This window comes from Micropterus dolomieu, linkage group LG10, assembly GCF_021292245.1.
Source record: "Micropterus dolomieu isolate WLL.071019.BEF.003 ecotype Adirondacks linkage group LG10, ASM2129224v1, whole genome shotgun sequence".
Lineage (NCBI taxonomy): Eukaryota > Metazoa > Chordata > Actinopteri > Centrarchiformes > Centrarchidae > Micropterus > Micropterus dolomieu.
This window is the reverse complement of record NC_060159.1, coordinates 5,363,737-5,383,529: the sequence shown is the minus strand read 5'-3', so window position 1 is coordinate 5,383,529 and position 19,793 is coordinate 5,363,737. Positions and strand designations below refer to the sequence as shown.

At 38.3% G+C, this 19,793-nt stretch overlaps 1 protein-coding gene across 1 annotated transcript; it reads right to left on the bottom strand.

Moving 5' to 3' along the window:
• Positions 1 to 71: 71 nt before the first annotated feature.
• Positions 72 to 18,067, bottom strand: adgrf3b (adhesion G protein-coupled receptor F3b). Its single transcript, XM_046061364.1, is given in 16 exon segments — positions 72 to 384; positions 1,427 to 1,503; positions 1,588 to 1,617; positions 1,880 to 1,921; positions 2,498 to 3,802; positions 5,726 to 5,911; positions 7,039 to 7,241; positions 7,379 to 7,476; positions 7,667 to 7,913; positions 10,328 to 10,558; positions 14,042 to 14,166; positions 14,763 to 14,827; positions 14,919 to 14,977; positions 15,227 to 15,379; positions 16,855 to 17,033; positions 18,030 to 18,067. Coding segments are annotated over 15 exon segments (3,030 nt in total). The 3' UTR covers positions 72 to 384; positions 1,427 to 1,434.
• Between the last annotated feature and the right edge of the window lie 1,726 nt (positions 18,068 to 19,793).

Sequence of the window (19,793 nt, the reverse complement as noted above, 5' to 3'; positions counted from 1 at the left end):
AGTTTGAATGTAGATACACACAGTATAGTATAGTATAGTATAAGTATTCTGTTTCACTTATTTGGCAGAAAATCTGTATGTACTTTACCCTTAAGAAAAACAATGTATATATTAACTAGATTTACGTATTACTCCCTGGAGCATGTAAAATCTCTGTCACCTGAGGATGATGAGAGTCAATGCCTGTACTACTACTAATAATTAATTATATCAAAACATCAGTGCTCTATTTAATAAGCTTTAAATAACAATAAACGTGTTTTTAGGACAACCATCTATACCTTTGTAACTGTCTAGGAACTATAATTTAACACAAAGCAAACTCTAAGATGTGTTCTCTTGTGGAGCTGCATACACGTGAGTTGATGATTCCGTCTCCGCAATCTGAAATGTAGACATGAACAAGTATTTAGAACATTTTTGGACTGGATTCAGAAAAATGCTAAATATATTTTTGGCTTACATGTGGCTCACAACATATTAGTTGCGATTAAACTGTACATTGCTGCTGCATTGTGCACTGATTCATCGATCTTGAAACAATGTTAGTCAGTAAGCAAAACCAGAGAAAATAGTGGCCAAATAATAAATAACTAAATATTTTAATCATGCAAGCATTGTGATTCTAGGGATGGCAATGTAGGACAAACCTACAATTTTGCGTTGCTTAGATGGGTATGAAGCTCTCACGGTTAAATCATCAGTACAAATGTGGAGGAGTTAACTACGACTCTCAAGATGCATTGCAGAGAAACATCATACCACTAAGCCTAAAATTAGTCACAACCTAATCACAACCAGCAGCTACAGGCTACATACATCTACAGAAATGTAATGCTTATTGAATTGTATGTTGAAGATGCAGCAAATGCACTGACCCAAGTAAAAAAGAGACTATTAGAGGCGGGGCAAGTGATGCTGATCCACTATATGCCTTTATGTCAAAATCAGGGAGTATCTCTTCAGGGTCTGCTAGCTGTCCATTCTGTGAGTGCGCTGAAAACAATTCCGGTCTTTGTACAAAGTGGCCCGCACCCTGCCACACAACACTATTGCAGCCGTTCCAGCCTTGATTTATGTGTCAGGTTATGCTAAAGAACTTGCCCACGGACATTGAGCTTACTTAGTTCTCCAAGGCTCTTGTTGTGATGTTAGCTGTAGTAACAGGAGAGTTATGAGTATCGCTGTCTGGAGCTGCTGTGCTGCCTCTGGGAAATCGTCTCGTCCTCTCTGCATGCAGGTGTAGTTTGCAGTTTGCTAACCCACAACTTAGCTAACGTTAGTTACATGATGTATTGCAGTTCGCTTCGCTCTATATCATGGTTTTTGTCATGGAATTGGATTTCTCCAGGATCACTTTCCCCACCTTGAATGACATAATAATAATAATAATAATAATAATAATAATAATAATAATAAGACATACCTCTGTCTTCATTTGTCTTTTGTGTATGTGGTTGAAGTCAAGTTCTTCGTGCTGTCATCTTTCCCTTTTGATTTTGCCTTGGGTAGAAGCAAGCAGAGCTACAATGCATGTTTCCGTCATTTTATGGAGTAATTGTGGATAGACTGTAATAGTAAACTTACCGTTATGATCCTTAACAGTTCCTCTCGAACCTGAATAACACAAATAGATTGCTTAATAAACTGGGCAGATGGTACTGTAAATACTGAACAACATAATTAATGACAGGCATCAAGTCCAAGGCATTAACACAGTGTTGTAGTCTTGGTATATTAGTCTACTTGATTCAGTTATTTGAGCAGTTTCAAAGTATTTTCCTGCTTATGATAACTTGACATTTAAGCTACTTATTACTATTTACAATGAACGCATGACTGCATGATAGATTGCCCATTGACAAAATGATACACCTACCTTCTGCTCTGTAAAACAGCCTGTTAGCAAAATGAAAAAGCCCTGCAAGAGAAAAGGTGAAGTGTAACATATGTTGTTTTTGCAAAAATAAAATACTGTATATCACATTTCAAATAATTTATCTTCTCTTCTGTGTCCAATGAAAACACATTGCAACAGGAAGTAATCTGATGTTCATACAGGGCAATTAAAACTACAGTAAGGGTGTGGAGATCAGGATGGTGGATTGGTGTCTAAATATGTGCCTTTAAAAATGGTGGAACCAAGTTTTAGTGGTGGGAATTATGGCTCCATTTTAGGCTCATCATTTTTTTAGGGGGTGGGTGTCATTAGGTTTATCTGTGAAATAATCACTGGCATAATGTCAATGATCTGCACTGTAAACATTACACAAGGGGATGCCATAGCCCTCTACTTTGTCAGTGAAAAAAGGAGTATACCCTCCCTATGAAATATGTTACTTAAATAAAGTTGCCTGTCTTGAATGCAGTTTATCCACTTTTTAACTCGTCCAGGCAAAAGAGATATGCTAATCTCAATTCTCCACACTAACTCCACACCCTTAGCTTTGTTTTAAATTTTCAAACTTAATTTCAAACACTGTTTCTTTTAAATTACCTGAAAGGAATTGAGGATGGTGAAACTGTAGTTAGCAATAGTAAAAAAAGGATTGTCCCTTTTCAACATGAGCAGAGCAAAGCCAATACCCCAAGTTATTCCAAAAACAGGTGTTAGAAAAACCACCACTTTAAGGATGCTTTTGGCTGTCTCCTTGTCATCTGCCTTGCTGGCGTCAGGGACCGAGGACTTCAACAGAGTCACAATGACGACCACCATGGAAAAAAGATTCGTAAAAATAACAGTTCCGACTGGGAGGAGGAAAGCATGAATGGAGCCCACCAAGAGTCCTTCAAAAACTAACCAGCATGTTTTTGGATCATAGTAGGATTGGTTGGTGTATTTGCAATAGACGTAGCTGGATCCCACTATTAGGATTGGACAAACATAGCCCATGATGCTGGAGAGGAACATGAAGACTCTTTTCCTCAGCGGGCTGAAGACAAAGATGAGCTGGTGGACAAGCATGACACTCAGGCACAGCATCCAGGAGAACATGGCTAAGAAAAACAGGTGTTTGCACACGGTCAGACTTAGGCACCAGGAGCTGCTGAGGACCCCAGGAGAGGTGGAAGCCAAGAAACTACAATCAGCGAGCAAAAGAAACACGGCAATGTTCACCAGGGCTGTGTGACGGAAATGTGAAAGGTTGGTCTTGACCACAACTGACCACACTAGAAACTCAATGGTGAGGAAGATCAGTAAGGAGCAGACGGACACACCCAGGCCCACATTGGTAATGATATCTAGGACATTAGTAGATATATCACCCTTGGACATGAGCACAGAGAATGAAGTCAGGTGGTTGCACACGCAGAATGTGCGGTTACCATTGCCAGTTTTGACAATGCATCCTGCACCCGACCAGTCCATGCTTGTGGTGTTCCAGTACACGCACAAAGGCTTACTGCCATTCCACTGCCCTGTGGGGAATTCCAGTTTAATTTCTACAGACGAATCATTGTTGTCCTCTAGTGTGGCTGATAGTAAGAGGCTGGTAGGCACTGCGTTGTCAAAATTGTTTCTTAATCTATTCATTAGATTTTTCACAGCAATGGTTTTCATCATTCCGGTAGTCATGTTCAGATTCACACTAATGTCAAATGTGGACACATTACAGTCAATCCTTGAGCAAAATTTGAGCTCTAAGTTTTGACTGTCCACTCCATTGCTCTTGTTGACCTGGGTATTCTTCACCAGATCCTCCACAGACACAAGGTATTGTGATGCCATGTGGTAAACAACAGACTGGTTGACCCCATCCCAGCTCTTGTTCAACATATTGCTTGCTGCGTTAATAAAATCCTGAAACAGAAGAAAAGAAAAATTAGCGCTAGTGCATACTTTATTTTGGGATATCTCAAACTAATCCTAAGAATCATTGTCCGGTCATAATTAAATCAATAATTTTGGTATCAGATTGGTATCAGCTAAAATAAAGCACCAAGGTTGGCAAAATGCATTTACTAAACTCTGGCTATTTATCATTACCAAAGAATAGTGTACAAAAACATTCAGCTAGCAACTTCCTATTTTTGTCAGGCGCTGATTTTTGTTTTCACAGTTTACAATAATAACCGTTTCCAGCAACAGGCAATGACATGAGTGAGGGAGAAAACTGAAGGGGGAGAGATAACGAACAGCGATCACGGTAACTAGCCGTGTTTCCATCAACGATTTCTAATGCACATTTTTATGTATCACATTAGAAAAGGTTGATGGAAACGGCAAAATTCTAAAAATAAAAATCCTTAATTAATAAATAAAAGTTTATGTAAAAAAGTAAATGCGCTAAATGGGAGATGGAAGGTAACGAACTTGTATGAGAAACAGCTGAGTTCTGCACGCCTGCGGAGAATTTCCTGCACCTCGCGGCTGGTAACTCTCATTTGTGCTGAGAAAAGAGGTGGATGCAAATCTCGGCAGGTAGCCTTCATCATCTATTCTGAATTATGCAATCACCTCTTAAAGGTCCTTTTCAGATCCTCTGCACACTGATCAACCAGGGTTATCACCGCATATTTTTCCTGAATCTCAGTGAATGCTACTTCTACTGAGTGTTTACATGTAGGCTATATAATAACAGCACAGAGAGTGAGAGGCTGAGTTGAGCAGGTCCAGAACAGATCGCGGGAATATATCCAGGGAGAGCAGACGGGATAAGCACCGTTTCCGGTAGCGGAAGGTAGCAAAACGTATTATGTAAAATTCGCTTTAAACCTTTTTTATAGCCTACTAAATGTTCTTTAACCACATAACTGCCACACTGCCGTTGTCGTCACTCAGTTTAAAGTGCTCCCACAGAGCTGAGGGCTTTATTTTGTTTTCTCTGATGTGAACTGGAGTGTTAATATACCAGTAATACGCTGGGATTCTCTTCAACCTCACTTTTAGCATTGGGTTCTGCCAAATTAAACTCCTTCATGTCATATCAAAAACGTAAGCTAATAAATGTAATAGTTTTTCATTATTCATTATTCGTCTAATCAGGACTGTATCTAACTTGTGAAAAATAAGGCCTACAGCAGTTATTACAGTGTGTCAGACACATATTTAATGCAATATTAACATACTTGGATCCGGATCTGGTCCAAATTTTATTATTGGGAAATCCCTAATTTTATCATTGGGCTTCAGCCTAGCTTAAAGCCCTTCAGTGCATTTAGTTGCCAGACCCATGCCTTGGCTGAGTATCACCTCTAGGTGCTAGATTTTGGAATAGCTAGCTCAATGGGACTGAAGTTAGCTCTAGAGCTGCTCAGCAGAGCAAGTTCTGCTAAAAAATCACCAAAGGTCCAGGCACGGGACCTGTCCAAATAACTAAAATCACACCGTACAGGGAAAGCTTCTTGGCATATGACTTTTCATGGAAGCTGGGTGTCGACACACCTGTGTGCATGTAAGCTGTCAGTGACAGTAATTGTGCCAAGTAAAGCTCAAGAGCTGCCTTGAGGAAAACGCTGTGGACAGGTGTCTAGAAACGGCATCTTGCCATCCTCTTCCTGTTCCCATGGGATCTTGAATGAATGAACTGCATGTGAGGTCACTAAACTGTGCAATTGAGCAACTTCATCCACAGAAGCTTCTGACAAAAAACAAGTAGCCTACCTGGGGCCTTGTGTCAAGGGTTTTTGGTCAAATGGCTGTTTATGAGGTGAAGCATGAGCCTTAAGGCTCAAAACTCCACCTGTATATCAGTAAACATAACAATAATCAACAGGGGCTCACAGGGAAGATTTCATCTTGCAAGACAATATTCCTTGATGCTTTGGCCATCACGTCAAAAATATTGATGGAAGCGACAATGTCGGCCGTGGTATCTTTGGGATTAGAATTGAGTGCAGAGGTGTTCCTAAGTCCTTCAAATATATTCATGGCCACTTCCTGGGTAGCCCCTAGGCCCTGCAGAAAATTCTAGAAAGAAAAACAGTATCTTCATGTAACAGTGTCCAAAAGCACAGATTATATATTACATCCCCACACAAAATGTTGGAGTCTAAACAGTTGTGACTTTGGAATTATAAGGTGTCATCTGAGTGGTTTTGAGACACTGAGGAAGTATTTACATCCCATATACAACAAAAGGGATATGCAATACATTATAGTATTAAGTATAATTTTAAAGTCATATCACATTCTAATTCTAATTCTAACTTTCCAATATCAAATGGAACCTAATTCTGAAAACTATCTTTGAAGTTTGAAATAATATCTGCTAAGGCTTTACATGAACCAAGGATTTTGTTGTCAATAAACAAATAAATGTAATAATTACTGGGGGAGTTCCAGTATAACATATTTGGGCACAGACAAAACATTTGCTACAACATTTTGTTAAGGGAAACTGGACTTGCAACCGGACTGGTTCCAGATCCAGATTCCTCACTTAGCCTTTTTGGATATACCATAACCTGAATGACTGTGAATATTCATAGACAATTTAGCTACATGTTTTAAATGTGAACAAATTTTGTCAAATCAAATATTTCCACTGACCACTAAGAGATTTGAATTGATAATACACCAAGCAAGTTTTACTTTTAATGCAATTCAAAACAATAGAAAGAAATGTTTCCCTGCTAATTTGTCAACATGTGTCTCTTTTCTGCACCTAAATTTACTTCTTCTCTCTATCTCTGATTCCTACGTTTTAAAATGTTGGCCTTCACTACAGTAATCTGAAGTAGCCACAGTAATTTCAGTTACTAATCATAACATACAATGCTGCTAACACACAGTATGAGCATAGAGCCTAATGGTATAAATCCAAAATAAAAAAGTTGACATTTGTATTAGTGTAATTCTTGCAGTGAGGCCACACAGTAAGGAGATAAAACTTTGACTAGTGATAGGTGGTGTGCACATAGAACATTATTGTAAATTAGAACTGACTAACTGGAGAATGACTCTGGAGTTAGAACCTTTTCGCTAAAATAAACAAAATATTGAACTTAGAATATTGTGTGAATAAGTCATTTTTGTCAAAAAAGTCAGATAGAACCCTATAATAATAATTTCTTTAGCTGTAATGATCCACTTACATTTGCAGCATTTACAACGATGTTTAACTCTTGACTGATGCAGTAGGAGAACACTGGCTGCCATGTGTCAGGGGAATTACAAGTACGTGACTTATATCCAGTCTTGCCCCCTGCACAAGTTTGATTAATCACTGTGTTTCCAGCTGGGGTCATTGGCCAAAACTCTCCATTTAGAATTTCCTCACGACAAAATGATTTACCCACTTGGAGAAAAGTAAAGAAAGATAGTGAGAACATCATATTGTTCCATAGACTTGAAGTTAAATGTAAGAATGATGAATATAAGAATAATATAAATCCAACTAAAAGAATTTACAATTTTTTTATTTTTATTTTTTACCATAAATGACTGGGATATCCACTCGTGCACTCTTGATTTGACCCAGTGAGTTTTTAAAGGTGACATTAACATATTGTGCCTCGGTGGATACCTGGCAACTGATTTCAGCTTTAAAAGTATATTCCAGGTTTTCTCCCACAGCTGCAACAAAAGTTTGTGGATTTTAAATGCATTTTTTGTCTGTCATGTCTTACTGTGAATTAAAATTTGCATTAATGTTTTCAGTTAAAGCAGCAAAGTATGCTGTAGTTAACAGAATGAAAGAGAACAAATATATTTGAGAGATACAGTAGGTTTGTCTTACATGTGTTAGCTAGATTATCTTTCCTTTCATCCCTGAAGCTCCACCAAACTTCAAAGCTCTCTATGCTGTTTAAGATGGTGGCAGTGACTTTAACACTTGGTGGCTGTGTCGAGCAGTCCACTGTAAGAGGGTTGATATTCAGGTTGATCTCATCAGGCAGGAGTGCCACACTCAGTTGTGCCTTGGCTGTGTGCCTGATTGACCCCTTAGTGAATCCACACTCGTATATGCCTGTAGGGAACATGTAGGTAAATTGAGAGTACAGCTGCAGCTGGGCTGAATATGACTTTTTCTCTCACACATGACTGAGGTCAGAATAGTCATCAACAGATTTGGTTAAGATTTAAACAGACAAAGTCAAACTGAATATGAATTATCCTCGGTTGCTATAGACGGTCAACTCCTGGAGCCCAGTACTGACTGGCAGAGGTGGAAAAAGTACATAACTCTTTTACTTCGTAAAAGTTCCAAAAATAAGAATCTAAAAATACTTTAAAGTTTTACAAGTAAAAGTTCTGCATTCAAATTCCCATTTAAGTAAATGTACATGCACCTAAAGGGTGACACGAGATAATTCTGATGGGTTGCGACATGAATAATGTGGTAGGAGAAGAAAGTAAGAGAAATTCTGCTGCACACATAGTCATTAAAAATAAACTTTTCTATAACCTTTTTTTTTTTGCAAAATATTTTTTCCTCATTAGGGACTGGTGCTTTTCATGGCACAGAATAGAGGCATCAATCATTGGAAGCATTTCTTTCAGCATTCTTGCTTGCTATTTTATGTTAGTTAAAAATAACTATCTGTAGGCTGTCATGTTATGTTGTGCATAGATGCCAGAAAGTTGAAGGCTACGGATTGTGTTCACACCTAGGCCTACCTAAGATCCAAACCCACTGCGAGCCAGACTACCTCCAGATGTGCTCAGGTAGATCCCATCACATTCCACTGCATTTACACTTTCTATCATGAGGGGAATCATCAGGACTTATTATTATTATTATTATTATTATTATTATTAGCAGTAGTAGTAGTATTATAAAACATAATTAAAAAGTAATTTGATATTATTCTGGCCACTGCTGCCACTGTTGTGTATGCTACTTTTATTTGGAAAAATGGTCATTGATATGCATATGTCATTAATGTGGGCTGTGTGCACACCACAGCGAGATTGTGTTCTGATGCAATTATTGTATATTGCTTAAGAAATGAGCTGTTTGTTTTGGAAATAACTCTCACTCCCTCTGTACTGTTTGCTTTTTGCATTGGCTGGACAGTCATATTTTAGTTTCAGAGCTGGAAATTTCATAGTCAGGAAAAGGCAAAAATACATCAAATTGTACTGTAAAATGCCAAATACCCTAATTTTGTGTATCGATATATCTGATCTAGCCCTTCACCAGTAGTTGACTAAGATTAAGTGGACAGTGAGAGAGAAACAGCTTTTTCCCCCTAATGAGTCTTATAATAAATCTGAAAGGCAACCAGTTACCATATAGAATATTCACATATCCCTGTGATGAAGGTTAATTTTAAAGTAACCAGCAGTTTAATGTTTAACTAACAGTTTGCTCAACTCTGAAACGCTTTGTTTGTGCACATCTGATGAAAGCTTAACATAAGTTGAAAGTAGCAAACTAACATTACTGTGAGGGCTGCTACTTGGCTCAAGTATAATAATAGTTAGCTAGAACATTACGTAAATGGGCAAATAATTTAGCCCAGGCTACTAGAACTAACACGAAAACTTAACAGGGACTGCTAAGAAATGTAGCAATTTATGCAAAAAATTTACTTTTTCTTTAAGTCAGGATCAGTTTTCTGTTCTGATCTCAGCAAATCTGGGCAAATTACTGAGCAGGTACCAATCAGAGGCAGCATTTTTATGATGTCATCACGTAGACTTCTCACAAAGTATTTTACGTTATTTTTAAAATACAAATACAAAATGTATTTTGATACAAAATACCAAGTCATTTTCATCAACCCTATCAAATAAAAATGACAAAATGTTAGATTTCAAATTCATGTTTTAAATACACGTCTTATGAATACTGGCCATCCTGGTCATAGTAATATTTGCAGTACTGGAGGAGAGGACAAAGTTTTTTTCCTGACAGGGGAAGTGGGACCCGAGGAAAAGTCATGCACTTTCCTCCAGTCACTCAGGGAGGCTCAAGGAAATAATATTTGTAGCTTCCACAATTAATTAACAGTCCTTTTGGCCTATTTTAAATGAAACTATCTGAGAAGTTTAGAGGGGAGATGTCTTGTTGGTGGAGGTGCTAACAACTAAGATGACACAAGCCAAAAGGGTTGAGCACAGCTGGTGTAATCTTGTAAACAATATATTGCGATTGCGAAGTGCAGTAATTGTAAGTACTACTTTGCTAAGTTACTTTCTTTCTTTACTTAAGAATCTGTTCTTAATGAACTTGCCTGGTAAAATAAAGGTATTATTAAAAATACACCCTCCGTACATCACTCTGTGATTTCAGTTGCAACACACAGTAACGTGCAGAATCGCAGAGTAATGTAGAGAGTATTCAATTCACAGCTAGGGTGCACTAATTTAAAATTATTTTATTTTTCAGTTTGACTTTAATTTAAGCAAGCATCATTGTGAAACATTTGTACTTGCCTGACCAGATGCCTGTCACATTATCAAGTGTAACTGTAACACAAGAATTGTATTTCTGTGTCCAACAGCTGTTGTTCAGTTTCACCACACTGCCATTGTTGAGCTCAAAGCGCTGATTCTGCGTACTAATGTTCCAGCCAGAGCTGTCCGTCATCTCTTCAAATGTACAATTTAGTCGTGGAGAAGACTTGTAGCACACTGTACTCGCTGGGGCCTCTATGACGACTATTCCTGTTGGAAAAAGGCAATAATAATACACAGCAATACAGTAATTATGATATATATTATATATTATATAGTATAGCCTTTCCAGTGGTTTGTGAATCCCTACGGCCTTCTAATACCTCAACGCCTTCTTTTGGCCATTGACTTAGGGATTTTACACAATTTCTGTATGATTATTGTGGACAATATTGCGATTGTGATTAAATTATAATTGAACAAATGGTACTATGAGTCTGCTTGCTTAATTATCAAGGAATATATAAAAATACTGACATTTTGACGTGCACATCCCAACTTTAACAAAGTTAAACAATATTAATAACAATAACTAGTAAAACAGAACAAGGTAAGTGTGTCGCTCTACAAGGGAGGCGGCCAGAAGCAGCAAATATTGACACACTGGCACCGGCTCAATGTACATTTGTCTAATGCAGAGTCTCTATCTACAACCTGGAGGAAGAACTGTACATGTGTATTATATAAAGAGTATAATGTTTAGTTAATAGTATACTGTTAGTAGAACAATAATATATTAAATTGTACATTCATCATAATTTCATATAGTTGTTTACTATTTTACCACTAGTCGAATATTAAATCCAGTTACAGCTGTTTCATTTCTGTGGGTTGTTTTTATTTATTTATTCCTTGTACACGGGTCTCTAATTTGTTAATGCTAAGTAAGTTGTGAATAATCACATTGTTCAACATTTAATGATTTGCTGTACCACGTCAAACTTTTTTTAATGTCCCACCCCATCCAGGATGTGATTGGTCGGTTGACGAAAAGTGACTGACAAGCACGTCGGCTCCATGAAAAGGTGAACATGTTGAACAACTACATGCACCGATACAGCTAACGTTAATGGACAGTGAGCCAAACTCAAACCTTCTTTATCTTCTCCCTGTTTTCTTCTGCCAACGTAACTCTGTCTCTGTCACAGAGTGACCGGAGCACCGCCATTTCTCTCGGTGCTCGTTATGGTAGGCTGTTGTCTTAAAAGTTACTTGCACACTGCTTATAAATAATTTTTCTGATTGCACGTAGGCTTATCTGTTTTAGGGGCACATGCGAGAGCCTGGTGTAGGCGGGGATTAATAGATTAGACAGATTAATTGTGTTGCCCTTGGGCCCGAGTCCACAGCACAGCTGCTGTTGTTAACCTGTATTTTTGGTCATTTTGTCTGATGATGATCAGAAAATTATAGTAATCGTTCATTTAGCTGACACTTTTATGCAAAGCAACTTACAATCGCTATATATGTCAGAGGTCACACGCCTCTGGAGCAACTAGGGGTTACATGACAGTGCGACTCCTTCCCTCACTTTTCTCCTTTTCACTCTCTCTAACTAACTACATGTGAAAAACTAGTGTTGCAGTGTTATGACCTAGAGTCACATGTTTGGGTGGGAGGGGGACTGTGTGCATTTTTTGTGTATTTCTCTGCTGTTTATCCTCCCTGCCCTTGGGAGGAGCTGTTCTGTGCGTGCTCAGTTTGTTGTTTTGTGGGTGGTGGACGGCTCATTTGACTAGAGAACACCTGCTTTTAAAGGGCCCATTAGAATGGCCCAATCCCAATGCCCCCCCTAAACCCTAAGCCATGAACCGTCACAGACTTCACTGACGTCACCTGCTAAGTGATTGAGTGGAACAGAGTGGACAAGAGGTAAATGTCAATCTAAATTTGTCAATAATCATTGCACAATGGTTGGTCAAAACAGCATCATTAAGCAAAAAATATACTAAATAGTTGAATAAACTAAGTGTGATTGCATTCTTGTGACTTCATGTGTTCTATGTACCATCTTAGATCTATGCTTGTTTGTTGACCATTTTTCTTCTTCTTCTCTTATATGGCAGATTTGCCGTGATTTTTCTCTCATTTCCGGGCTTCCCACTTCACAACTTCCCACTTCACAACGCTAAGAATTGAGCAATTCCCTCAGCCAAAGTCTGCAGAAATGCGGGCTCACGAAAAGGGTTTAAAAAGGGCTCAAAATTTCTGCGAGAGCCTTTATGCACTTGGCGATTGGAACAACACTAAGCCCTCACGGACTTACCGGGATTGCGCCTCTGAGTCTGTGAGTCTGTGAGTGTGGACATTAGGATTGGGCCAGTGCCATGGTCTCCTCCTTTTTCCTTGCCCCCCAACTAGATGCGTGGTGTGTTAAGCCATGCTGAGCAAACTGTGTTATTGTTAGGACCTGGTAGTCATTAAGACAAATTTTGAATACCAACAAGTGTTGCATGAGAAAAAGGAAACTAAGAAAGTGCACTATTAGAAACTCATAGGGGGGAACAGCCATTTTGTTTAATCCTGTTTTCTGGCCAGGGAGATGGGTAAGCGGCACGTCATTTCTTTTGGTTCTTTATTTTGGCTAGGTAAGTTAGTATATAAGGGTATAAGATATTTTGTTATTGATTTTTTGGCCAGGCTAACTCTTTTCTGAGTTAATTGTAAATAAATTCACCTTTTCTATGGACTGCATAAATAGTGGCATTGGTCGTTCCTAGGACTGGGAAAGGGAGGAAGACACTTTTATGCTGCACTCAAGTCAGACGTAACATGTAGTCAGAAACAAATAAATCCATTGCCATTAAATCATTTTCACGATTCAGAGACGCAAGCTGCTCCGGCAGAAGTAAGCAAAGCCTGCAATGCTCACACATGCACTAGCTAGAATGGCAGCTAATGTCACTGGCAGCTGTGATGGAGCTGGACTGCGATGCTGTAGGACATTTTACATTGGCTGGTTAGTAATAGAAGATCAGGAGATGAGCTTGCAGCCTGTGATCAGATCATACGGATTGGACATCCAGGACCACAAATGTCTGTTATGAAGACAATCAGTTTGTTTTAATAAACTTAAGTGCTTGAGTGCTTTCTCCTGTAAGTTGATCCCTTTTTTCGTAATTGGGGTTGCAAATGAAGAAGTTTACTGGACAGCAGTGACTTCTTGTCTATGTATACATGTAACAAGTTTCTAAACAACCTTTTACATGTATGAATGTGCAGGACAAAGACTGCAGAAAGTTGCGCTGTGACAGCAGAGTAGCTGGTTGACATCACATGGTCACTGTGGGTAACCTGGTTTCTTATGCATAAAAATGTGCTGAATGTGTTAAAGGCTCATAATTTTTGATTGTTACCTCATAAATACCCAATTTATTATAAGAAGCTGAGTACTTTTCACCCATATGTTATATTCTCAAATATCCAGTCATAGCCAGTTGCAAGAACATGCTGTTCACTGCAGCTTACCATCCAACATAATATTTTGTAGAAACACTGATAGATTCTTGGAAACATTAAAAACCAAGAAGTATGTGTCCTAATTCTGATGCACCAGGGCCTCATTATATACTACAATAGAACAAAAAATACAGCAGATAGTAGTTTATTGAGAGCATGCACTACAACAAATAAGAAATAGTAGGGAGTCATCATGATCAAAATAAATGAGAATCAACAGCACTTTTTACTGACCATAAGTGTCGATCAAAAGTACAGCTTGAAGACTGGTCTGCAGGCCATTCACTATGTCTTGAAGTTTAGAAGTGGGGAATTTGACGCTGACTGCTGCCTCAAAGTCAGCAATCGTGTTGACTAGACTTTAAGGGTTGGAAAGGATCAAGGAAAGATCATTGGTTAGTGAGACAGAAAGCATATGTATTTGTGATAAAAGATATTATTACAACCAAGGTGTGACAGCCTTCAAATCTTAGCTTCACGATCATTGTTTGATGTATATGGTTTAATTGTTTCACTTATTTGAGGACGATATGTTTTTTAATTACAGTGAATATAGTGAACATTATTTACAAATCCTTATATCTGATGTTAAATTATGGTGCAAGTCAGGTGTACCTGGGTTAGTTTAGTATTAGTCATTAGTACGAGTAGATGTAGTTCACATAAGAACCCGTTCACAGGAAGAAACTGGTTGAGAAGTTGTTTTTCAGTGTGGCACAAGAATGTAATATTTCCTGGACTCGTAAAACAAATTGCAAATTACCCTTTGCATGTTCTTTATAGGCAATTACGTCACCACTTTGCATCCTGTCTGAACACACCATTAGGTCAGTCTGTCATTTACTTCCAGGCTTAGGTAAGTTGTGGTTTTTACAAAGTCAAGGGTCTTCTTTGATTTAAAGGAAAGAAATGACAAGTCAAATGAATAAATTAATATCTTTGCAAAGTACAATACCTTGTTACCTGACTGGTTACATTCAGGTACTCAAAGCCATTCAATCCTCCGAAGGCAGTTACAAGCTTTGAAAAGAGAGAGAGTATTAACTCATGTATCATTTATGTACTACAGTGGCACGTATTAAAGTGTATTTGTGATAAGAGAGAGATGTACCTGGGTAGTTTTGGTGTTATCCCAGGACAATTGACTGATAACTGTTCCGTTAATGTGAACTGTGTGGATTGCAAGCTTTATTTATTAGTTTCAGTTCCGATATCAACAAGATTTGGTCATATGGGAAAAGTGAAGAACAGGCACAGATCTAACAACACAGTAGTATACAGTAACACTTTCAGATAAGAGTGACTTCTATACCATTATGTTACACTAGTTTACGAAAAAACAATAAATCCTCGAGAGGCAATACAAGTACAACTACTACAGAAAAGGATGAATATTTGTCAGGCATCAGTTCCTTTTACCTTGAACTTTGGCAACGCAGAGTGGTGTGATGTAGGACACATTTTGTGTGCAAGTAATTTCACGGCAGCAGTTGTACGTGTAGCACACTTCGTTGCTCCAAATGTACCCGCTAGAGCAGTTGCAACTGGATTGGTCTCCAACAATCAGGCAGTCTTGAAAGAGAAGCCCATTCGTCAAATCACTGAAAACTTGGTTTTCTCTATAACATTAATGACTTTTTATTCAACAGTCAAATGTATCTTTTTGGAAAAAAACATCTTTAGTGATGATTTACTTAGAGAACATGAGAACACATAAAAAAAAACTCAATGTGGGTGTGGTTTGGTCACATTTTATAGGCAGTTATGTGGCAAAAAAAAGAAAACAACCCCACAACTTGATTCAAATGTTGCTAAACTTGGAGCATGGAAATATGTGGCACACCCTTTTTCTAACTGAGCCATATCCACTTAACACCAGTGTGAAGAGCACAGATAAAAACGCAAATACCCAAATCTCAAAGTCAGCTTTCATTGAGGACTATCTTTCTTGAATCAAACTAGCTCGAGGATGATACATTGTTTAAATTTTCCAACTGGTCCGGTTTGCGCTCATAAAGGCAAAAACTCAAAGGTTCCAGAAAGTGTAAAGAAAAGGCATTTTGTGGAAATATTGTTTGATTATTGGTCATACACTCAGCGGGGAATAAGACCACTACCGGCACATATCAATACACTTTAGAAGCTCAGGCATGTGACCGTCTTATAGCGGGTATTAAGTAATTTAATAAAGCAGGCATTTCGAGCAAGAAGCATCAGAGAGTCTGATCGCAGATGAGACCATGACTTGTTTGCATTTGTCATGCAAAGTAGAACAGAGATGTTATTGGTAACATGCAAAAAAAAATTTGCCCACGCAAAAGGCCTGTTCTAAATATAGCTTTTGTACCCATACCCATTAGTATTAAAATCATTTTCTTATTAATAAAACCAGCTGAGTATCTAACAGGAAGGCATTACCCAACCACAAACTACAGAAAAAGTATGTAATATGTTCTGACTATTCCTATTGGTATTTAGATACTGTACTGTGTGTTCATTTTATATTCTGCTGCTGTGCTTCATTTTTGTTGATGTTGCTTATGATTGGCCGTTTGATATGAAAGTTGCCTCTTTCACACGCTTGAACCTATAGTTGTATTGGTTAACCCTCTAAGTTAACAGAGTCAGGTGGTAACAAGCTTTGTGTGACCAGTTAACCATTCTTGGCTTTCGATACCTCAGAAAGCATCTAATCTAATCTAACCCTAAAAAAGAGTGTGGAAAGTGAACATGCAGCGCTTGCCCTCCCTCATTTTCCACTACTGAGGTGCCCTTGAGCAAGGCCCTTAACCCCAACTGCTCTAGTGGAGCTGCTCAGTGGCCAGCAGATCAGACTGTGGTTGTACTGGCCAGCTTCCAGGTGTGAAGGTGATCAGGGTCTTCCTGCAAAAGAGAGGCTTCCTCTCAGTGAAGCTCCCCTGAATAAATAAAGGTTGTGACTTAGCCAGAATATAGTGTTGAATGCCCCCTACCTCCATCCCTCTCACTGTAAAAGAACTGTTTTGGAGTAATAACCAAAGAAAGGAAAATGTGCTCCAGCACGTTACCTGCTACCAGTTCACTGAATAAGAAGGTCACTGTGTGGAGATTTCCACTGCCATCGTTCACTTGAAGGCTACTTGTTGTATTCAAAACTGACAGGATGGTCTGGGCATCCAGTGTGACATTACTCTCCACCATCAGCTCAGCAATGTAGACATCTTAAACAAAAACATTACATAACAAGTGTTATCTTTTTGTATTTTTAGAAACAAAAAGGGATTTAATGCATGCAATAGCACCTTGACTGAAGTTGATGAGAAGGGAAAGAGTCACCATAAACAAGGCATGCAATATAATTAACTGCATGATACATGACAGTATTTCATTTTGGAATTACATGATTTCTGAATAAAATATAAATTTGTAGGTGGTAGATTTATGCTGCAGTGAAAACAGAAAAATGAGGATTGATCCTCAAAAAACAAATATGCAAGAAACACCTTTTAGAAATGAAGATGAAAGGTGGTAGCATTGAAACATAGACAGAAGACAAATATATTCATATGGCAAAGAGCCCCTTTCTAGCTGCTAACCAAATATAAGTATAGAAACAACAAAATACAGAACAAATCTATTTTGTTTTTTCTTCCAGTGAGTAATTGGTGGTTAAATGTTCCATTTGTATAAGTTGAAAACATAATTTATTAGGAAGTTTGATTCTGTTTTGAAATTTACAGCATGTACATATCTTCCATGTGTTATAAGTAAAGTTTGTTAAAAAAAAAGAGCTTATTCTAAGCATTTGGTTTCTCTTAGCACCATGCTTGTTTGTTCCAAAGTCCTCATGAATTCTTCTTCCTTTCTTTCCTTGACCCCATGACCTTTACATCTAGGTCAACGAAAAGTGTATGAAAAGACACAGGACATATTTCTTTGACTATTCGACCCCAGCTAAGGCCCAATTTGTGGGAGTTTTCTGAAGTATTTTACAGAAGTGTCCTACATGACAATGTAGCCAAGTGACTCACCTGATGCAAGGACCTGCAATGTCAAGAACAGCAAACATTAGAATTAGTTTTTCTGCATGGGTCTTTTCTTTTTAGTGTTTCAAATAAACACTGACCTACATGCAAAGTTGGATTTGGTCCTTTCGGTAATTAAGAACACGATTCACTTGTTCCTATCCAAAGATATTTAACACATTAGACTTATAAGCATCTTTACCTGATGGTAGATGTAAACAGCTCCAATCAGAAACACAAAAACCCTGGACCACATTGTTGCTGAAAGAAAACAAACCAGTTAAGGAACAAGGAGACTGAAAATGCATCCAGTCACAAATGCACATACATAGATCTACATGCACTTTCTTGTAATGTTCCATAATATTCATAGCCAGATGACAGCACCCTCTCTAAATGATGATTCCTAGTAATTTTGGTAACCCCCTGAACTTTGATTAAAGACCACATTTCCCCTTGACAAACTCTGTGGTGCATCCAAGCAGGTAAATGCATGTAAATGATTTTACATACATCTACAAACTGAAATGGTGCTCATGCACTTTACATTCATGGAAGCACAGAGCTCACTCACTTGTGCTAAACAAATTTAAAAACAAATGAACCCTCCACTCAAGTCAAAAAGAGCACTGAATACTGAGATTGCACCAAGTAGGACTTGGGACAGAACACCTGGAAAAACTGCTTTGGGAAACGCCAGCAGAAACATACAGGAAGGTGGAATGACTCAGACGTGAGGAAATGCCAGCAGATCGTGCTTCATCCAGCCAGAGGGAATAATCACTGACCGTCCGCACCGTGCCCAGTCGCATCGCGATCTCCTGTCCCTGGCCCTGTATGCCCCAACGCCCCATTCCCTCTTCAATACCTAGAGTGGGTTGTGTTGCTACAGCTGGTGATCGTTCCATCTGGCTGGATGAATTTTACACGTGATACATGCACTGCAGCTGGGGGCTCTCTGCAGCGCCACGCAACTTTCTAAATTCTTCCATCTCACAGAGAAAAGTTTGCTTTATTGACATGAATGTTAATACAACAATATTGCCAAAGCTAAAGGAAAATACAAAAAAAATTCTATTCATATAGTTCATTGAATAAATAAAATAAAATAATTGTATTTCAGTACATTGGATATAGAATAATATTATCTAATATTGTTATTTTCTCTATGTTTTCTTTCATTACGGCTGTGTCTCCTTCTCGCAACAATAACAGCAGCCATCTCTGCGCAACACTTGACGGTTTGCACCTTCCTTTCAAATGTATTAAATACAGATGCTGTTGAACTCACGTGAAATTGCCTGTAGGCTTGTTAGACCCCATTGCATGTAGTAAATAAATGTATTTGCATGTGATGCCCCAAATTGCATATTCATTAAGGCAAAAGTACTAAATGAACAACAGGTGCTATCTTGCACTTGTGAAAGACGTCATTCTGCATGATGATAAGTAGATTAACTTACGTGCTAATTTGCTGGTGATATCAAGTTTGCACATGTTTTTACTCGTGCAAACCTTTGATTGAATTTATTCAACTTGTGTGTTAGCTGTCTCAACATCAGCAAGTCTGTATTTGACTCTTACAGCTGTGCATTTATACTATAATAACATGTTTATCTTTATGCTTTCATAACAACCTTATCAGCAGCTATCTGTTTTGCCTTCCACTGCACTGGGAGCTGGTTCAAACTCATTTGCATCTCTTTGAATTTGATTATGGAAAACAAACAACGAGTTGATGGTTTCCCCTGGATCTCGTAACAGTGCACTGTTCACTCCTGCCCACATCAGTGGTGGTATGTGCCCAGTTTAGATTAATTCATTCCCACCTAATTTTCTTGATTATTTAGGACATGGTTTTCTTTTAGCCATTCTAACACTGTGGTTATATGACACTGGAACAACAGCACAGGCTGCCAGAACATGAAAGACATCCATGTTCTTGCCCAAATATGCAGATGTCCATTAACAGACATCCAGAT